This window comes from Salvia splendens, chromosome 20, assembly GCF_004379255.2.
Source record: "Salvia splendens isolate huo1 chromosome 20, SspV2, whole genome shotgun sequence".
NCBI classification, from domain to species: Eukaryota; Viridiplantae; Streptophyta; class Magnoliopsida; order Lamiales; family Lamiaceae; genus Salvia; species Salvia splendens.
The window spans coordinates 18,216,286-18,236,761 of record NC_056051.1 but is presented as its reverse complement, the minus strand read 5'-3'; the positions used below and the strand labels follow the sequence as shown (position 1 = coordinate 18,236,761).

Below are 20,476 nucleotides of genomic sequence, written 5' to 3'. Positions count from 1 at the left end.
TTTTTTAGAGGAAATAAATGTAGAAAATGAAATGGTTTTTTACTAACATGGAACAAATAAAAAATGACTGGCCTCTTGATTTCACTAAATTTTGTGCATATTTTATAGGACTCATTTTGAGGTTAGATTATTCTCGTAAATTGTGGCTAGAAAACAAATGTTGACCAAATGAAAAATTGGGATATAAAAGAGGATCAACAAGAAACCGAAATCCAAACAATTATACCATAAAAAATTTAAAATTGTTTTGCCCAAAAACTTTACCTTTATCCAAACAATGTCATCAAAAAAATTCTTGTAATCGCATTCAAATAAAAAGAATAGCCGTAGCTCATTTCATTGGTCGGTCAGCCAATAGATTTGTGACCCGACTCTTCCTGAACAATCTTCACCTTCGGTTATGCAATGTGTAGCATCACATGTTATTTACTCACTCATCTCCCATTTTTAGTCCATTTTATATTAGACACGAATTGTAAATACTATAAATAAAAATGAACTGAAAATGATAGTGAAATGTGGATTACTTCCTCCGTCTCAGATAATTTTTCTCAATTTGACTGGACACGGATTTTAAGAAATGTAATGAAAAGTTAATTGAAAAAGATAGTGAAATGTGAGTCATACTTTATATATTAGTTTTATAATAAAATGTGAGTAGAAATGAGTTAGTGGAATATGTGGCCCACTAAAAAAAATGGTAAAAAGTGAAATGAGACAAATTATGTAGGACAGACTAAAATGGAAAAAATGGGACAAATTATCTGGGATGGAGGGAGTATATTTTTATCTTGTATAATAAAATTTAATGGAATAAATTAGTAAAATGTAAGGATTATTTACTATTTATAGTAAAAAAATGAAAGTAAAACAGGCAGGGACGGAGATACCGGCGGCCAAGCCACCGCTCCAGCGGGGGCTTGGCCGAAACCGGACCCATACCCCCCACTACGCAGTCGCGCCTCGCCGGATTTCGGCCCCGACTTCGGATGGCCTGAATTTTTATGTATAATGTGCCTGCGAGTCTGCGATGCCGAAACTGGAAGAGGAAGAGGCGAAGAGCAGATCCCCTATTTGAAGAAGACGACACATGATGAAATTGGGCTTCTAAGTGGGTCATTAATTATTTGTATTAGACTATAAGACTTGGGCCTTTAATATATATATATATATATATATATATATAATAATAATAATAATAATAATAATAATAATAATAATAATAATAATAATAATAATAATAATAATAGAAAAACTAAAATATCCTTACTTGAACAAGCCCAAATTTATAATACAATTACATCTCCTACTCAAAACATATCGGAGGCGCACAAATTACAGCAGCAACCGCAAAATCATATCAGAGGCAGGTCTCCTACTAAAATCTATGCATAATACACTGTTTAGCCTCTACTTGTAGAAAATTTAGAGGTTTGATTCTTTAATTGTGATTTAACTTTTGATTTTGAATTAATGGCATGAAATTTGAAATTATTTGTTTATGATTTTAACTGTGTTGCTTGAATAGGAAAAATCTAATTAACTTTTTGAGAATTGAGATAATAAAAGTTTTAAAATCATTACAATTTGATATATAAAAATATGTAGTTGTGACATGAATTTGACATAAATATTTTCTTAATGTAGTTTCTTAACTTTCTTATTTTTATACGAGTAGTAGATTACACTGCAGAGTGATTTAAAATTATATAATGATTCTAATTAATTTTGTTTATTCTTGATTATAGTTATGCATCGATATTTTAAAAAATCAAGGAATGATTCAACTTCTAGTTCAAGTATTGCAACCCCGAATCCGACTGTGAACCAGGATGGAATTAATGTTGCAAGTGTTGAAGCTAATCCGGAAGACATAGTTAGTGACCCAAGTGCGATTTTGAATCAAGAAAGAATTAATGATGAAGTTACTCCAGAAAACATAGTTAGTGACCCGGGGCTACGGAGTCCTATTGCTAGATATGATGTTCAAATAAGGGATCGCATTCGAAGAGAATACGTCTCTAAGGGACCTTGTCAACCGAAAGGTCATGTCTTTAGGCAAACTTTGTATGGTAAAGAGAAAAGGAGCTTCCAAGTTAAATGGTTTGAAAGACATGTATGGTTGGAATATAGTGTTGAAAAAGAAGCGGCATTTTGTTTTTGGTGTTATCTTTTCAAGCCTATTAATGCCAATCGTTTTGGAGACGACGTATTCGTGAGCACGGACTTTAAAAATTGGAAAAAGACGCTTGCTATTTTTAGAGAACATGAAGGTTCAGCAAATAGCACACATGATCAGGCCAGAATACTTTTTGAAGGGTTTAAAAATCAAAGACAAAGTGTTGATTACAATTTGAGGAAATATGATAAGGAAGACGAAGTCAACTACCGCATTAGCTTGACTGCTTCTTTAGATGTGATTCGATTATTGTTAAGACAGGGATTGACATTTTATGGGAATGATGAATCATTTGAGTCTACAAACAATGGAAATTTTCTAGAGATACTTAAATGGTATTGTGAGCATAAAGAGGAGGTAACTGCAGTTACATTGGAGAATGCTCCAGGTAATAATCAGATGACTAGTCCTTTGATTCAAAAGGAATTAACAAATTGTTGTGCCGTTGAGACTACGAAAGTTATTTTGGAAGATATTGACCATCGCAAATTCTCTCTATTGGTTGATGAAGCGCGAGATGCATCGGTAAAAGAGCAAATGGCTTTGGTTATTAGATACATGAACAATAATGGAGAGATTGTAGAAAGATTCTTAGCCTTGGTACATGTCAGTGATACTACAGCAAAGTCATTGAAGGAAGAGATTTACTCAGTGTTTGCTAAAGCATGCTTTATCTTTATCAAGGTTAAGAGATCAAGGCTATGACGGTGCATCAAATATGTGGGTGAGTACAATGGTCTGAAAACCCTTATATTGAATGAAAACAGATCTGCGAAGTATATCCATTGTTTTGTTCATCAGCTCCAGCTAGTGGTGGTAAATGTTACAAAACAACATGATGCTATAAGTGATTTTTTCACCATTGTCACTATGATTGTAAACACATGTGGAACATCTTATAAAAGGAGAGACAAACTACGACAAGCTGAGCATGAGAAAATTGTCAAATCTCTAGAAAGTGAAGAGATTAAAAGTGGAAGAGGTTTAAATCAAGAGATGAGTTTAAGGCGGCCGGGTGACACTCGATGGGGATCACACTTCACTACTTTGCTTCGTCTAAAAGGTATGTGGTCATCGATAATTGAAGTGCTTGAACATGTGTATGAAGATGGTACTAATCCAGATAATAGAGGTATATCAAAAACATTGAGTATGAGACTTGGAAGCTATGACTTTCTATTTATTTTACACTTGATGGTAGAGTTGCTTGGGTCAACAAATGATTTGTCAAAAGTTTTACAACTTCGGGATCAAAATATAGTTCAAGCTATATCTTTCATTAATACAACTAAAAGGATTTTGCAAGACTTTTGGGAGAATGGATGGAACTAATTCTTAAGACAAGTTGAAGAGTTTTGTGTGACTAATTCCATTGATGTCATTAATATGGATGATACCGTCAAGTTTGGTGTGCGAATGAAGCGAGTGGAACGCGTTACAAATTATCATCAATACAAGGTGGAGGTTTATTGTCAGGTATGATTTCTATTTTATTTCTTAGTTATGATTATTATTAAATATTTCATTGTATTCTAATTTCGTACTACTTATAATTATTAGGTTCTTGATTTAGTTATTCAAGAGATAGAAAATCGTTTCCCAGAACAAATACAGAATATTTGCATGAATTGCCTTAGTCCAAGAAACTCCTTTGCTAGCTTCAATATCGACAAGTTGGTCCGTCTCGCAGAACTTTATCCGGATGACTTCTCGTGCACTGAATGTATGGCTCTTTCCTATCAACTTAAAACTTATATCAGTAATATAGTTGATAAAGTCGAGTTCTCCAATATTGAAGATTTGGGAAATCTTGCAAAGATTTTGGTCGCTACCACAAGAGATAAGGCTTTTCCCTTGGTATATCGTTTGATTGAGTTGACTCTGATCCTCCTTGTTGCGACCGCTTCTGTTGAGAGAGTATTTTCTTCGATGAAATTTATCAAGACTGATTTGCGAAACAGAATGAGAGATGGTTGGATGAATGATATCTTAGTTATATACACTGAGGGGGAAATTTTTAACAAAATTGAAAATGAGGCCATTCTTCGACGGTTTCAAGAAATGGCGTCACGTCGAAAACAATTATCATCTAGAGCCTCATAAAAATTGTAAAGACGTTATATTTAATTGAAATTTTTAGTATTATTATTATTATTATTATTATTATTATTATTATTATTATATTTTTTAAGATTTGAGCACCGGCTTATTTGAAAGTCTAGTTCCGTCCCTGAAAACAGGGGTATACAAAAATTGATAAAAGTGGAAAAAATTGGAGAACAAAGAGAGTAGTCCATATTTTTTTATAATAAAAATATTGATCACGGGCACGGGCTCGGGCTCGGGCGGGCGGCGGTGGCGGTGGCGCGCGCGTGTGGGCTCTTTCACCCATCTTGGTCCACTATAATTATTAAGTAACATAAAGTCACTTAATTTAAACACATTAAAGTATGTGTTACTTCTCCTATGTGGGATAATTAACACTAGTTAATTATTCCCTAAGCTCCAATTCCAAGCTTTAATTAAAAGCTAATTATGCCCAACTTTAATCAATCATTTCTCACTCACCGGAAATCGGATTTGAGAATGTGAATATACTACATTTATCTACGTAAAATGTAGATCGACGCTATATCATTTAATTTCAAAAAATTAAATGTCTCGTCACTTTTATTATTTGGTCAAAATCCATTGACCGGGCATATTTAATCCATGATTTTTACAATCCCCCACATAAGTTGAAATAGCCGAATGCATATGTATGCAGACACAAGCTCAACCCTCGAGAGGTATATAAGCATAAGGATAGGTAGTTGTTGGCTTTGAACCCTCCATAGTCGACACCATCGGATATACAGGCGGCTTAGTAGCGCGATGCTTTGAACTAATCCTCCACAACGTGCACCGAGACAATGGTGTTAACGCTTAAACTGTTAGGTTTAGTATACTGAAAAGCATGTTTCGAGCGAGTTCGCACGAATAGAATCTTGCTTGTGTACGAAAAAAACTCTACAATCCACTTTTGACCCGATTCAGTATTATTCGAGCATTTCGCACGAATAGAATCAGTATATTATTACATTGTGTTTGCTTGTGCGTTTATAAGATGTTTTATAAACATTTAAATGCATAAGAAGTAAACAAAGCCTAAGTCTTTTGCTTAGTAGACTGGTTGTGGGTGTCGTCCACTTTAAGGTAACTACAGTCGGTTCTATGCAATGCTTTGCAAAAGAAAAAGAAGAATTTCACAACCTAGATAGGCTTTGGCTACCTATCGTGAAAGGTTGCAATGTCAGTCCGATTATTTCTAAGCCTTATTGAAATAAGATGACGTTGGTGTGGTATAGCACTGAATGGATCTAACAGCAAGACGTGTCTTTATGCTATCTACTGAAAGACGAGGTCTTGATAAATATCTATTTCTTAATCAATGTACTTTAGCATTGAGCATACGATATTGAGTATCTACTACTTTGACTTACCAAAGGTGCGGGTTTTTCGTCACCCAACGAACCAGGTATATTGGGTAGTGGTGATCATTATCTAGCGGTGCTAGGATTGATATTATGTTGAATCGTGCGCGAGGTGAGTCTCGTTTGATAATGTCCTCAAGAGGAGCTTGAACAAGGTTTTATTATTCGGAAACTGGCCAGTTGGAATTTAATTATTCCATGAATAATAAATAAGTGTTTCTTGCTAAGTCTACTCTTGGAATTAATAAGATGTTAATTAATTAAGTCCATAGCAGACTTTAATTAATTAATGAGCATTTATATCTTAAGCGCGGGAAATAAATAATAAACAAAATGGAAACCCAGAATACTTATAATTTCGGATTTGGATGGGGAGTTCAATATTACTTCTGTAGTGGCTGCTCGTAATATTCCAATATAAGCTTGTATTAAATTGTGGGTTCAATTTAATTAGTAAAAAGCTAATTGGGGGAGCCAATATCCAAAACCTTCCATAGATCCCTAACTGGGCCCAATATGAACTTAATATAAATAGGAGAATAAAAGAGACAGAATCATTATTCAAATTTGGATGAAAATTTCGCCCACTCTAAATTATGAGAGAGGGACGATATTTCTTAAGAATTTCTCCTCCGTGAGATTTTCAGCTCCTCCTCCGTGAGAAAGTTCTGTCTTCTTTATTCGAGTCCTAGTGTTTCGATAAGATCAGCCCACCCTGATGTCGGAATACAGTTCGGGACACCAGTCAGAAGATCCGTGGTCTAGTATTGAAGATCATCGTGGAGAAGGCGCGAGCAATCGACGATTCTTTGGAGAATCAAATCGGTAACTCTAAACCGTAGAATTCATGTTTAGGATTTATATTCTATGAGCATGAATTATTTGTGTTCTAGCATGCAATTCTGTGTTAACATGTGAATAGATTACTTCCATAATCGGTCAAATAGATCCTACGTCTGATTTATTTGTTTGTACAAGTCTTCCGCTGTGCAGGGGGCTCCAAAACCCCAACATAAACACCTCAACCTCATCCGTTCTCACGTTTTGTATCCATTGCGGTCTTGGACATCACTTTGGATTCATAAGTGCATTTTATGAAGCGACCACACTTCGCACTCACATAGGTGATTCTTAGTCTAGTACCTTGCCATACTTGGTCTCTTTGAGAACTCCATCTCTTTGAGATTCTTAAGAACCATTAAAAGTCATAGACTTAGCCTTTACCACTAGGCAAGTTCTCCAACACTCTATTGCTCTCTAGGGAATAAATATAGTTGAGTGTTTCTCATGAACTCTCATAGCTTAGTTGTCCCTTTGAACCAAGTTCTTGGGATCTCCAGTCATCATGGTTGGGTTACCACTATGATAATTCTTTAGTTTGTGGATTTCAAACACATTCCCTCTAGCAACTTATTCATTTGATCACGGTTTAACCCTTTGGTTAGCGGATCCGCTAGATTATCTATTGACTTCATATAGTCAATTGTAATCACCCCTGTTGTGATCAAATGTCTCACGGTGTTATGTCGTCGACGTATATGTCGAGACTTACCGTTATAGAAACCATTGTTTGCCCTTCCAATAGTCGCTTGGCTATCGCAGTGGATCAACACTGGTGGCACTGGCTTAGACCAACATGGAATATCTTCAAGGAAGTTCTTAAGCCACTCGGCTTCCTCACTAGCCTTATCTAAGGCAATGAACTCCGATTCCATTGTTGATCGGGCTATACATGTCTGTTTTGTGGATTTCCACGATACAGCACCTCCCCCAATAGTAAAGACGTATCCACTTGTTGAAAGTGAGTCTCTATTATCGGATATCCAGTTCGCATCACAGTACCCTTCAAGAACCGGGGGTATCTCGAGAAGTGTAGCCCATGATTTTGAGTATGTTTTAAATATCTCAAAACCCTCACAAGAGCTCTCCAATGCTCTTTGCTTGGATTGCTCATGTAACGACTCAACTTGTTCACGACACAAGCAATGTCAGGTCGAGTGCAATTAGTCAAGTACATAATGCACCCGATGACCTGTGCATACTCTTCTTGTGCAACGGGCTCGCCTTTGTTTTTGCTCAAGTGAACGTCGAGTTCAATTGGAGTCTTAACCGGCGCGCCATCGTAGGCTTTGAATTTATTCAATATCTTCTCAACATAATGTGATTGTGTTAAGATGATTCCATCAGACGTTCTTAGAATCTTCATTCCAAGAATTACATCTGCTAGACCCATGTCTTTCATGTCAAAGTTTCTCTTTAACATGACCTTTGTATCGTTAATTACCTGAGTGTTGCTCCCCAAGATTAACATATCGTCAACGTATAGACACACTATAACATGACTGTTATTAGTGCTCTTGATGTAGACACATTTGTCGCACTCGTTGATCTTGAACCCATTTGATAACATCACATTATCAAATTTCAAGTGCCATTGCAATGGCGCTTGTTTTAATCCATATAAGGACTTTACGAGCTTGCATACCTTTTTCTCTTGTCTAGGTACTACAAACCCTTCGGGTTGTTCCATATATATTTCATCTTCTAGTTCACCATTTAGAAACGCGGTCTTTACATCCATTTGATGAATCTTAAGATTGTGCAATGCAGCAATAGCGAGAAGCACTCGGATAGATGTAATCCTTGTTACAGGTGAATAGGTATCGAAGAAGTCATGTCCTTCCTTTTGTTTAAAACCATTTACTACTAATCGGGCTTTATACTTATCCACTGTTCCATCGGCCTTACATTTCCTTTTAAGCACTCATTTGCAACCTAGAGGTTTCGCACCTTCAAGTAGATCTACCAACACCCAAGTGTGGTTTAGCAAAATTGAATCTATTTCGCTTTGAACAGCTTGCTTCCAATGCAACCCGTCTGGGCCATCGAAGGTTACTTTTATAGATGTTGGTTCTTCATCTAACATAAAAGCAATGTAGTCAGGACCAAATGTTTTTGGTGTTCTGACTCTATTACCACGTCTTAGTACTGTATCCTTTGGATCGGGCCTTGCACGCTTGCGCGATTCAGGTTCCTCATCCGCTGATTTAGAACTAGTGGCTTCTTCTTCCACTGGTTTAGAACTAGTGGCTTCTTCAATTCTTGTCTCAGAATTGGTTGAGACTTTTTTCTTGTCTTTGCAAGGAAATGTATTTTCGAGAAATACAGCATTCCTCGACTCAATTGTTGTTCCTACTGTGATAGTCGATATTTCTGACTTGTGAACAACAAATCGATATGCACTACTGTTAAGTGCATATCCAATGAAGATGCAATCACCCGTTTTAGGTCCGATTGTAACTTCTTTGGGCGGAGGAACCATCACCTTTGCCAAACACCCCACACTTTGAGGTATTTGTAGGATGGCTTCCTTCCTTTCCACAACTCATAAGGAGTAACATCTTTTCCTTTGAGAGAGATTTTATTCAAGATATAGTTGGCTGTCAAAACAGCTTCCCCCACATGTTATGTGGTAATCCTGAAGTCAGAAGCAGTGCATTCATCATCTCTTTTAGATTTCGATTTTTGCGTTCTGCAACACCGTTAGATTGTGGTGAATATGGAGCAGTTGTTTGATGAATTATACCACTTGCGTTGCATAACTCCTCAAACGGGGCTACATATTCGCCTCCTCTATCGCTTCGAATCGTTTTGATTTTACAACCAAGTTGATTCTCAACTTCGTTCTTATAATTTTTGAACGCTTCTATTGCTTCATCTTTACTTCTTAAAAGATAAATGTAGCAATACCTTGTGCAATCATCTATGAAAGTGATGAAGTACTTTTTACCACCTCTAGTTTGCACCATCTTTAAATCACATACATCCGTGTGAATTAATTCAAGGGGTTTTGTGCTTCGTTCAATTGAGTGAAACGGCAACTTAGTCATTTTTGCTTCAAGACAAATTTCACATTTATCTTGATTATCCACTTCATTAGCCTTTAGTAAATCTAAATTCACTAATCTTTTAATGGCTTTTGAATTTACATGTCACAATCTACAATGCCATAAATTTGAAGACTCGGTCAAATAAGAGGAAGTAGATGCTTTATTATTATTAGCCAATGGCTTTGCAACACTGCGAGTTGCCACACTAAGCTTGAAAAGTCCATCGGTTACATAACCTTTTCCGAGGGATTTTCCAAACTTATACAAAGCAAACCTATCAGACTCAAATACAAGTTTAAACCCCTTATTAACTAGTATTGATCCAGACACTAGGTTCTTGCGGATGTCCGGGATATGCAGCACATCCTTCAACGTTATTGTGACGCCAGACGTCATCATGAGGATCACATTTCCGATGCCAAGGACTTCGAAGGATGCTTGATTCCCCATGTTGATCTTCCTTCCTTCAACCGCGGTGTAGGAGGCAAACTTGCTCCTATCTGAGCAGACATGAGCAGTAGCGCCGGTGTCGATGTACCAGCCACCCTTGTTATCAACAAGGTTAACCTCTTCAGTGATCACAGCAATGAGGTCGTTCTCGTCCCAGTCCTTGAACTCCTTCTCAACGACGTGGGCAGCCGGCTTCTTTTTCTTGCTGCGGCAGTCCTTTGCAAAGTGGCCTGGTTTGCCACATTTGTAGCAGTCCCCTTCAAACTTCTTTGAAGGCTGCTTTCCCTTCCCTTTGTCATTTGGACGGTTTGGGCGAGGGCGTTTGTTGGAGGGACCGCCCCACTCCAACAGATTGGCTTTGGCTTCATTTGGGGTGAAGCCCTTAGCCTTTTGGTTACTTTTGCGCACATCAGCCTCAATGCGCAACTTCACGATCAAGTCTTCAAGGGTCATCTGCTTTCGCTTGTGCTTGAGATAGCTCTTGAAGTCCTTCCAGCTGGGAGGAAGCTCGTCAATGATCGTGCACCTTAGGAATTTATCGGGCAAGGTCATCCCTTCAGCCACTAGTGCGTGGATGATCATTTGGAGCTCTTAGACTTGCTCCATGACAGGTCGAGAATCGACCATCTTGTAGTCCATAAATTTGGAAGCTACAACTTGTTCAGTCCCTGCAGCATTATCTATGCTATACTTCTTTTCTAGGTTTTCCCACATTTGTTTAGATGTGGTTACATTGGAGTATACATTGTAGAGGCTATCATCTAATGCACTTTAAATAAATTTTTTACATAGATAATCCCCTTTTCTCTAAGCTTCATAGTCCGCCATGACTTCGAGCCTAGTCTCTTGGTCGCTTGGCGCAGGCGGCTCGTTTTTCGTGAGGAAGTTGGCGACGCCCAATGTTGTCAAGTAGAACAACATCTTTTAGTACCACCGCTTGAAGTCAGATCCTCCAAACTTTGGTGGTTTCTCGGCAGGTGGCTTCATTCTTGGTGCCAAAGGTGCCAAACTTGGTCCATGGAAGGAACCAATTCTGTTGCCCCCGAAGGAGCCAACAACATGGTTAGGCATAGAGCCCCGACCATTCATGTTGGGCATAGAGCCCGCCATGGTCGTACCAGCCCCGAAGGGACTAGCACCCGCATGAGACCCGAATGCCCCAGCATTCGTGTGAGACCCGAAGGCCCCAGCACTCGATCCATTAAAGGATCCGAAGGAACCACTAAAAGTGGAACCAACCGAACCACCAAAGGTGGAACCAGTGGACGCCCCGAAAGGGTTGTCCCAAACCCATGAGACAGTTGAAGAGGCGGCTGGGAAGCCGGGGGTTGGCATCATCGAGGGGATCGATGAAGTGTTGACCGGTTCAGTGGTCGCCATGGTGGAGGAAATGGCGGCGGCGGTGGTGGTAGCAGCGGTGTTGGATTCAGTCGACATCTCCAACAAAGGTGTTAAATGTTTCGAAAGTTTTTAGGTTCAGTTTAGTGTCCAAATTCCTTCAAAAGCAAGTTATATCTCGTCTTGCGATTGTTGGTTTCTGGGATTACAAGAGATAAAAGCTGGGCGTAATAGGAGAAACTGAACTAAAAATTACAACTGAAATTGAAACAGTAACAGTGAATAAGTTTAGCCGAGTCGAGGAGGCCTCTTCCCGCAAGACGAGATACGCCCCGGTAGTGCTCTCGGCTTGGCGTGTCGTCCCCAAAGGTAAAACGGCTACGTCTCTGGCGATGCAGCACCGCAATCAACAGAGCTCCGGTGAACTGGATGGAGGAGAGGGCAGAGCTTCGTCAGAAAGACAATGCAGAGAGAGGGAGAGAGTTTATGCTTGTGTAATGTGTGTCTAATGCAGTGGAATGACTAGCCTATTTTTAGGCCAAGCCACCATGCAGGGTCAACCAAGCCATGAAGTCCAAGATCGGGATCGGGCCCGCGGCCCGCGACCGCGACCACGGGCATGGGCTCGGGCAGGCGGCGGCGGCGCGCGCGTGTGCGCGCGTGTGGGCTCTTTCACCCATCTTGGTCCACTATAATTATTAAGTAACATAAAGTCACTTAATTTAAACACATTAAAATATGTGTTACTTCTCCTATGTGGGATAATTATTACTAGTTAATTATTCCCTATGCTCTAACTCCAAGCTTTAATTAAAAGCTAATTATGCCCAACTTTAATCCATCATTTCTCACTCACCGGAAATCGGATTTGAGAATGTGAATATACTACATTTATCTACGTAAAATGTAGATCGACGCTATATCATTTAATTTCACAAAATTAAATGTCTCGTCATTTTTATTATTTGGTCAAAATCCATTGACCGGACATATTTAATCCATGATTTTTATAATTTTTTTGCTTCTTCTTCTTTTACTTTATTGAGGAGTGTGAATGGCACAAATTGCTAGTTTTTTTATTTATTAGTAATATATTATTGAAATTTATTAGCAAGAGCAAAGAATCATGAACGATAAGCACATGGCCAACGCTCTATCAGTCAAATGGAATGCTTTTTTTTTCTTTGTCGTGCGATTATACAGCTTGCTTATCAATGACAATTAAAAGGATAGTGATCGTACTGTTGTGCTTCCTTTCAGTCGAGTACATAGAATATTTTTACGAAACTTGGGTCTTGGGATCAGTAGTACTTTATTATTACTTCCAGTTTAAACTAAATAAAAGCTGGCTCAAGGGGTTGAGAGCTAGACACTAATATTGGCGTATTTATATGAGAACATGTGGCACAATTGATTCTTTAATTTCATAGTACTCTCCCCATTCCACAAGAATATGCATTCTTTCCTTAGTCCGTCCCATAAAAATATGCAATTTACAATTTTAGAAACTCTTTTCACTCTACTGAGGTGGGGTTCATTTCTACTAACAACACTTTAATTACTTTTTCTCTCTACCTCTCTCTTACTTTCTCAATTTTGCATTAAAACCAGTGTCGAACCCAAAGTGCATATTCTTTAGATACTAAGGGAGTATTATATAATTATAAAATTTTCATTATCTACCTCTCATTATCACTATTCTTGTTGTGTATCCATTTGTCCACACTTCTACAATCAATTATCCAATATTCGTACTTCATGATCTTTTTTATTCACACTCCCACCACCATGGCTCATTTATCCACACATTCAAAAGTACAGAAGAGGATCAAGAGTAAATTGACATAGAGTGAAAGAGACGAAAGAAGAAAAGAAGACAGGAGATGACACTGAAACTCTGCTAAAAATGACTCGATGATGACATGACATCATATGCTCTGACTCCAACTATATATTATTCCCTACGCCCTCCATTAAATATCTCAATTTTCATTTTCCATTCATCCACCAATAACTATCTCATTTTACTTTTACCATATTTAGCAAGTGGACCATACGTTCTACTATTTCATTCCACTCACATTTTTGCTATAAAACAATATATAAAAGTAGAGCCCACATTCCACTAACTTTTTACACTCACTTTATTAATTTATTAAGTCAAACATTTTCTTAATGTCAGTGCCGATGAGATATGGGATATTTAATCATGAACAGAGGGAGTATACAGTTCCATCGCACCTCAAATCCAAAGTTCCTGGCATCTGAAACCCAAAATATAATGAGCAATTAAGATTTTTAAAATTTATTAGTTAATTCATATATTTCTAGTTTTCAACAATATCAACTACTATGTCATTATGCATTTCTAAATAAAATAAAGAAGAGGAAAATTATAGAAAGCAACAAATGAATTTAATAAATTTAATGCAACAAATGAATTTAATAAATTTAATGAATAATGAAACATAAATATATACTTGGTATACAAATAAATAAACAAACAAGGCACAACCCATTTATGAAGTGGGCCTGGGCTGGGCCAAAAAATATTACTATTAAAAAGCTAGCCCATTCCAACTTGCTTTGGACATAGGCCCGGACCGGGCCAGGCCTGGCTTAACCCATTAGATTACTTCAATTCCGCTGGCAGTGCAAGCTTCTTAATTTGCTTGATTCATGGAGTATAAAATTGAAACGAGTTTAGGCATGTAAGTAAAATAAATACTTAGTCATGTGTATTTGTCGAAAAGGATAACACCCTTATTAAGATTTTCAACTTAGGTTGCTAAGTCGATGGTAGTTGTTAGCGATGAGAATAATTTGATGTTTTTGTCAGGCTTGCAGGGGAGACACATTCTCATGGTTGATCCGTAGCTTATGGAGTAAATGATAAGCTCAGTTACAGGACTATATGTAAAATACATAAATTTCTTTTGGACTAAACATGACGCTAACTACATTGGTGATTTAGAGTATTATTTTGAGGGCATGTGATAGTATCTAGAGATTCTGCATACCCATATTGTAGTGTAACGTGAAATAATATCTCATTTTGCTATTTTGGGATGTCAGTGATTGAAAGTCGCATTCACTTTTTTCCACTTTCACCTAACTCATTACATTCACATTCATTATAAAACCTATATATAAAAGTGAGGTTCACTTTCCACTAACTCATTTTTTATTTTTTTTTACAAAGTCGAACAACTTTTAAAACTCGTGCCGAATCAAAATGATAGTACTATAAATGGCAGAATGAGGGAGTACTAAATCAGTCCCAGATGTAGAAATTGACTACATAAAATGTTTACCCTGGTTCTAGCTACTGGGGCAGTGAGAAACGAGAAACACGTAATTTAATAGTAATATAAAGATCCCAATAATCAAAATTAGAAGTCACGTTGTATCATGTTACACGTTGCTGAAATAAAGTGTGTAATATTCCATGGATTAAACTCGAAGGAAGCACAAAACTCTTTAAAATATTGGCACAGTTAAGAAAAGTATATACTTGTATACATAGGACTAATGACAAAACAGGTCTATTATTCTACTCACAACTCATGACGAGCACTTTTATTTTATTTGGTCGTGCTTTAAGCAACCGTTAACACAGTGCAACTTTCCTAGTTTAATCTAATTAAGATTCATTAATAAACTAGCTAATACAATATCCTTCTCAATACTATAAAAACAAACCCTCTATCCCAATAAATATGTTTATGACACGAGATTTTATTCAGTGTTATTTTGTGAGTTAATAAAGAAAAAGTAAAGTAAGAGATGAAAAAGTAGAAATTGAATATATCCAATCCAATCATTAATATGAACTATTCTTGGACAAGATTCCTCACACTTGACGTTCTTAGAGAGCTTCAGACCAACTGAGTTGCTTGAACTAACGACCTTATTAAATTGATGCCACCATCGACCTTACACAAACTTGCACCATCGTTGATGATGTTGTCGGATGAGCATTGTCTTCGCCTGCAACGCTACTGCGGGCACCAACACTTGCATCATCAATTTTAAAATCTTATATAAAATCGAAATGTTTTTTACTTACAAAACTAGTTACTCCCCCCTCTGTTCGTTAAAAAATGGCTCGGGTGTCCGCAATTTAACGTCTCATTTGCTTTTTTCCCATTTTACGTAGGTGGATCCCACCACTCAATTAAATCATTACACTCACATTCTATTATAAAACTAGATGAATGATATACTACATGCCTTATGTTAGCACCACGCTTGTTTGTCGTACGTTTAACTTTGTTTGTTTTGATTAATATATTTAGTTTGATTCTAATACATTAAAAAATGTTATTGAAAATTTAAATTTCATAAAATTCACAAATATAAAGCTTGATTTGTGGTTTTATTAACTTATTTGAAATTATAGAGAAAATGAGCAAATCGAACTTTGATTTTTATGAAATTAAATTTTCAATATCATTTTTTAATGTATTAGAATCAAACTAAATATATAAATCAAAACGAACAAGATTAAACGTATGTCAAACGAGAGTGGTGCTCACATAAGGTATGCAACTTATCATTGCTCTATAAAACTAATACTCCCTCCGTCCCATTAAATATGCAACATTTGGGAATCGCCATGGTTTTGTATGCAGTGTTGTTTTGTGAGTTAATGAAGAGAGAGTAAAGTAAGAGAGATGAAAAATTAGAGATAGAGATGCTTTGATTTTAGGAAACGTTTCATTTTTAATGGGACAGATGGAGTATGTAAAAGTGGAGTCCATATTCCACTAATTTATTTCTCCGGTTAAACAATTTTTTAAAATATGTGTTGAGACTATAAATGGTGAGTGGAGGGAGTAGAAGATTATGCCACAATATTAAGGTGGAGTGACATTGACACACAACATCAAAAGTTAAAATCTTATGCAACAATATTAGTGGTGGGAATTGGCCACGGCTCCTTTATTGGCTGTTGATTCTACCAAAAAACCCCTATATATATATGCCTTGCTTTGCTTCATCACGTCCCTGCACATACCAAAATGTCTCTCTGTCATTGCGAGACGCCGGCAAGAGAAACAGCGGCGACCATAAAAATATGCGATTGCGAATGCGACTGCGACTGTGGATGCTGCATCGACCAGTTGTACGCCGACATTGCTGGGAAGGAGAACTGGCTGAAGGATCTGGGCGAAAAACAATTCATCCGGACTCCGCTGCACGATGCAGCGGAGAAGGGGAGGACCACTTTGGTCGTGGAGATCATGAATCTGATGCCGGCCCTGGGCCGGAAGCTCAACACGGAGGGGCTCAGCCCCCTCCACTTGGCCGTGCTGAAAGGGAAGGCGGACACGGCCCTGGCGCTGGCGGCACTCGACAAACAGCTCGTGTCTGTGAAGGGGAAGGGCGGCCTCACTCCCCTGCATTACGCTGCGGCATTGGCCAAACCTTTAGATGCTAATTCGCTGGAGCTGTTACTCGGCCTTCTGGCCGATTGCCCGGACGCCATATCCATGTTGAACAACAGGAAGCAGTCTGCGGTGCACGTGGCGCTCGAGAATGGGAACGATGATGCTGCTCTCTATCTCGTGAATTGGCTCATCATCGTCGCCAAAGAAAGTCTTCTTTCTACGGGGGATGTTCACGGAAACACCACACTGCACGTTGCAGCTCGTTATTGTACCAACAAGGTTTGCTGTCTATATACCCGAACTCCACATTAGTATGATATTATTCGCATTCTGTTTTTGGATTTCTTATGGGGTTGAGGTTGAACTAATCTTTATATATTGTCTGCAACTTTTATTTAGGGATATTGGTCTTTAAAATCATGAACTTTGGTCAAATTTTGGTATTTCACACGAACTTTAAAATTGGTCTAAAATATCTCAAACTTTATATTTTGTTTGTTATTTCTCATAGCAGGTTAATCACCATATCCAACCAACTTTCGTGCATTTTTTTTATCCTACTCGGGACTACTATATCAACGTGATTTTCTACGTAACCTTTTATCCTACTTGTCACGAACTCAAAAAGTAATCAAAATATCATAAACACTTCATGGTTGCCCATGTATAATAATCCCTCCGTTCGTGATTAAATGTCTCATATTTGACCGGCACGAGTTTTAAGAAGTTGTTTGACTTTATGTAGTAAAGTGGGTAGAAAAGTTTGTGGAATGTGGGGCATACTACTTATATATATTAATTTTATAATAAAATGTGAGTGGCATGGGTTAGTGGAATGTAAGGTCCACTTACCAAATATAGTAAAAGTGAAATGAGACATTTATTGACGGACGGATAAAAAAGGAAAAATTGGACATTTATTGGCGGACGAAGGGATTAATATTTTGGCCGAAGATATCTTATTTGGGCTGCCATGGGAAATAACAAATAAAATGTAAAGTTTGTGACATTTTAGATCAATTTTAAAGTTCGTAGGAAATACCAAAATTTGATCAAAGTTTATGGTTTTAGGGTACAATATCCCTTTTATTTATTCTCTGACGTGGGATATCGTTTGCTGGTGCAGGATGTACTGAAGTCACTGGCCAAGTTAGTGATAGTGAATAAAGGGAACGACTACGGGGAGACGCCTCTGGACGTGGCCATCCGTTACAACAACGGCGAAGCCAGGAACGTGCTCATTCAAGCAGGAGTCCCCGCCACGGCCACCCAAACCCGCCGGGGAAGCAAGCCATCGTTGATGGTCCGATACCTCCGCAAACCATACGCGGACGAATGGCCGGAGATGCTAACCCGCGCCTACTACTTCATCACCAAGGAGCTCACCATGGACATGCGCAACACCATCCTCGTCGTCGCCGTCCTCATCGCCACCGCCACCTACCAGGGCGTCCTGCAGCCCCCTGGCGGGGTCTACTCCGCAGAGGGGGCCCCAGAGCGCCTGGGGAGCGCGCGGCGGGTGCTTGCAGGCAAACAGCACCCGCCAGGGCAGATGGTGATGGGGACCATCAAGTACAGCTACTTCATGCCGACGAACACGCTGGCATTCATCTCGTCGACGCTGATCATAATCTTCGTGCTGCCCGACCGCGCCTTCATCATGATCCTGCAGGCCTGCTTGATCTTCATGTGCGTAAGCTACCTCCTCGCTCTGAATTTCATATCCTACTACAACAGCTTCTCGAAAATCCTGGACATCGTTTGCGGATGCACCCTCGGCGTCGCCTTCCTGCTGAAGCTGGGGTACTATTTCGTGATGGCGTACTACAACGACGATGAGTGGCTACTGCGACGGCTCGGGGTGATTATTAATAACCGCAGGGCGTGGGTGCAGGGGAAGAGTAAGAAAGATGAATCGGAGAAGATGTCGATTCTGGGGAGGATGAGGCAGCAGTACCTACTTATTAGTAAAAGACCTGCTTAATTAATTATTTAATTAATTAAGACCTCACTATACATTTTCATCTGAATATGTGTATGTGTATGTGTGTGTGTGTGATTTTTGCACCCATTGCTGGTTGGGAGCTACTTGAGACATTCATGTGCGTGCGGATTGTGTTTTGTGTTTCTATTCACTGTATTTATAATAAGGGTGCGTTTTTACATTCAATTAATAATAAGTAGTACTGTTTTATTTTTCTTGTTAAAGTTCTGATTCCATATTTCTTGTACTCTCTTCGTCCCAATAAATATGAATTATTTGATTTTTAGCACGAGATTTATGTAGTATTGTTTTATGAATTTACAAAGAGAGAATAAAGTGAAAGATGTTAAAAAATAGTGATGAAGTTATTTCTATTTTAGGAAATATTTCATTTTTAATAAGATAACTCAAAAAGAAAAACATTTAATTTTTAATGGATTAAGAGAGAGTATTTCGGATAGTCTATCCTACTTTAGTGTTTATTGAAGCTATTGTACTTCCTAGATTCACGAATAAATGGTCCGATTAATGTTATGCATTCTTTCCGTCCACCAATACTTGACACAAGTTGACCCGATGCAGATTTTAACAAATGTAATAGAAAATGAGTTGAAAAAATTAGTGGAATATTGGTCTTACTTTTATATATTAGTTTTATAATAAAATGTGAGTGAGAATGAGTTAGTCAAATATGAGGTATACTACTAAAAATAATAAAAAAGTAAGTGTAACAAATATAGTATTTTATGAGGAAAGCAACTCTGCTGTTGTGACGAAAAAAGAAAAAAAAACAGCAAAATAGGTATGACGTTGTTCGACCTTCAACAAGATCAAACCATTAAGCTTATAAAAGAGATGAAAATCTTAAAACGGAAGATTTTGATAATGCTATGCAATGTAACACCATAATGATGATGATCTTGTTAACCAAATGAGATCTTATGGAGAAATCATTTAAGACTCAATAATTGGTTAAAAATTCTTGACCAGTCTCATCGAGAAATACAATCATGTAATGATAAGATCTTATGGAAACACACTAAATTAATGTATTCCATGAATTTTGAAAATTTTTGACAAGTGTTGGTAACTGCGTAGCTTAAAGGAAGTGTTAGAAATCAATAGAAACAATGGTAGTAGACAAATAATCCAGAATCAAATTCTCTTGTTGATAGAAGATCAAGCCACAAGCCCACTTACCAAAATAAGCTACCAGGGCGTATTAAAAGAAATGTGCCGTGTCCCCGCCGAGAGGTCGGCCCGCGCCGTTCCAACCCCCTCCCCCGGCCCGCCCTTTCCACCCCTTATAGGGTGCCGCGGCGCCACCGCGGCCCCTTATTGTGGAAACTCTACTCTAATAGACATAATTTGTCCCTAAGACATACATGGAATCCGTTTTTGAATTATTCAATATCTAATATTCCTCCGTCTCATAGAAATATACTCCATCTATTTTATAGTATTATAATCATTTTACCATTTTTGTACGTTCCATATTAGTGGAGTAATTTCCTTTTTTAGTAAAAGGCAACACATTTATTCTCACTTATTTTTCCCTCTCTCTTATTCTCTCTACTTTTTATTCTCTCATGATTTATTATCTTTTTATTTAATACGTTACACATCATTTTCTATCTTCTTATCAAAAAGAAATGCCTCTATTACTATAAAACGTAGGGAGTATCATTTAGGATTGACTCGGATTTTAATGCGTAACTGATAAAGTAAAAGAGAAAGTGAAAAAATTAATTAAAATTGTGTATTGGATG

The 20,476-nt window shown here is 37.9% G+C and overlaps 3 protein-coding genes across 3 annotated transcripts; all 3 read left to right on the top strand.

The window, feature by feature from the left end:
• Positions 1 to 1,750: 1,750 nt before the first annotated feature.
• LOC121781593 (zinc finger MYM-type protein 1-like) lies at positions 1,751 to 2,884 on the top strand. Its single transcript, XM_042179318.1, has one exon. It carries the CDS (start codon positions 1,751 to 1,753, stop codon positions 2,882 to 2,884), a length of 1,134 nt encoding a protein of 377 aa, XP_042035252.1.
• A 681-nt stretch (positions 2,885 to 3,565) lies between these two features.
• On the top strand, positions 3,566 to 4,164 carry LOC121781592. The gene is made up of 3 exons (XM_042179317.1): positions 3,566 to 3,655; positions 3,740 to 4,036; positions 4,141 to 4,164. Exons 1-3 carry the CDS (start codon positions 3,566 to 3,568, stop codon positions 4,162 to 4,164), a joined length of 411 nt encoding a protein of 136 aa, XP_042035251.1.
• A 12,185-nt stretch (positions 4,165 to 16,349) lies between these two features.
• Positions 16,350 to 18,931, top strand: LOC121780812 (ankyrin repeat-containing protein BDA1-like). Its single transcript, XM_042178444.1, has 2 exons — positions 16,350 to 17,002; positions 17,850 to 18,931. The coding sequence occupies exons 1-2, from the start codon at positions 16,355 to 16,357 to the stop codon at positions 18,705 to 18,707; spliced, it is 1,506 nt and encodes a 501-aa protein (XP_042034378.1). The 5' UTR covers positions 16,350 to 16,354; the 3' UTR covers positions 18,708 to 18,931.
• The last annotated feature ends 1,545 nt before the right edge of the window (positions 18,932 to 20,476 follow it).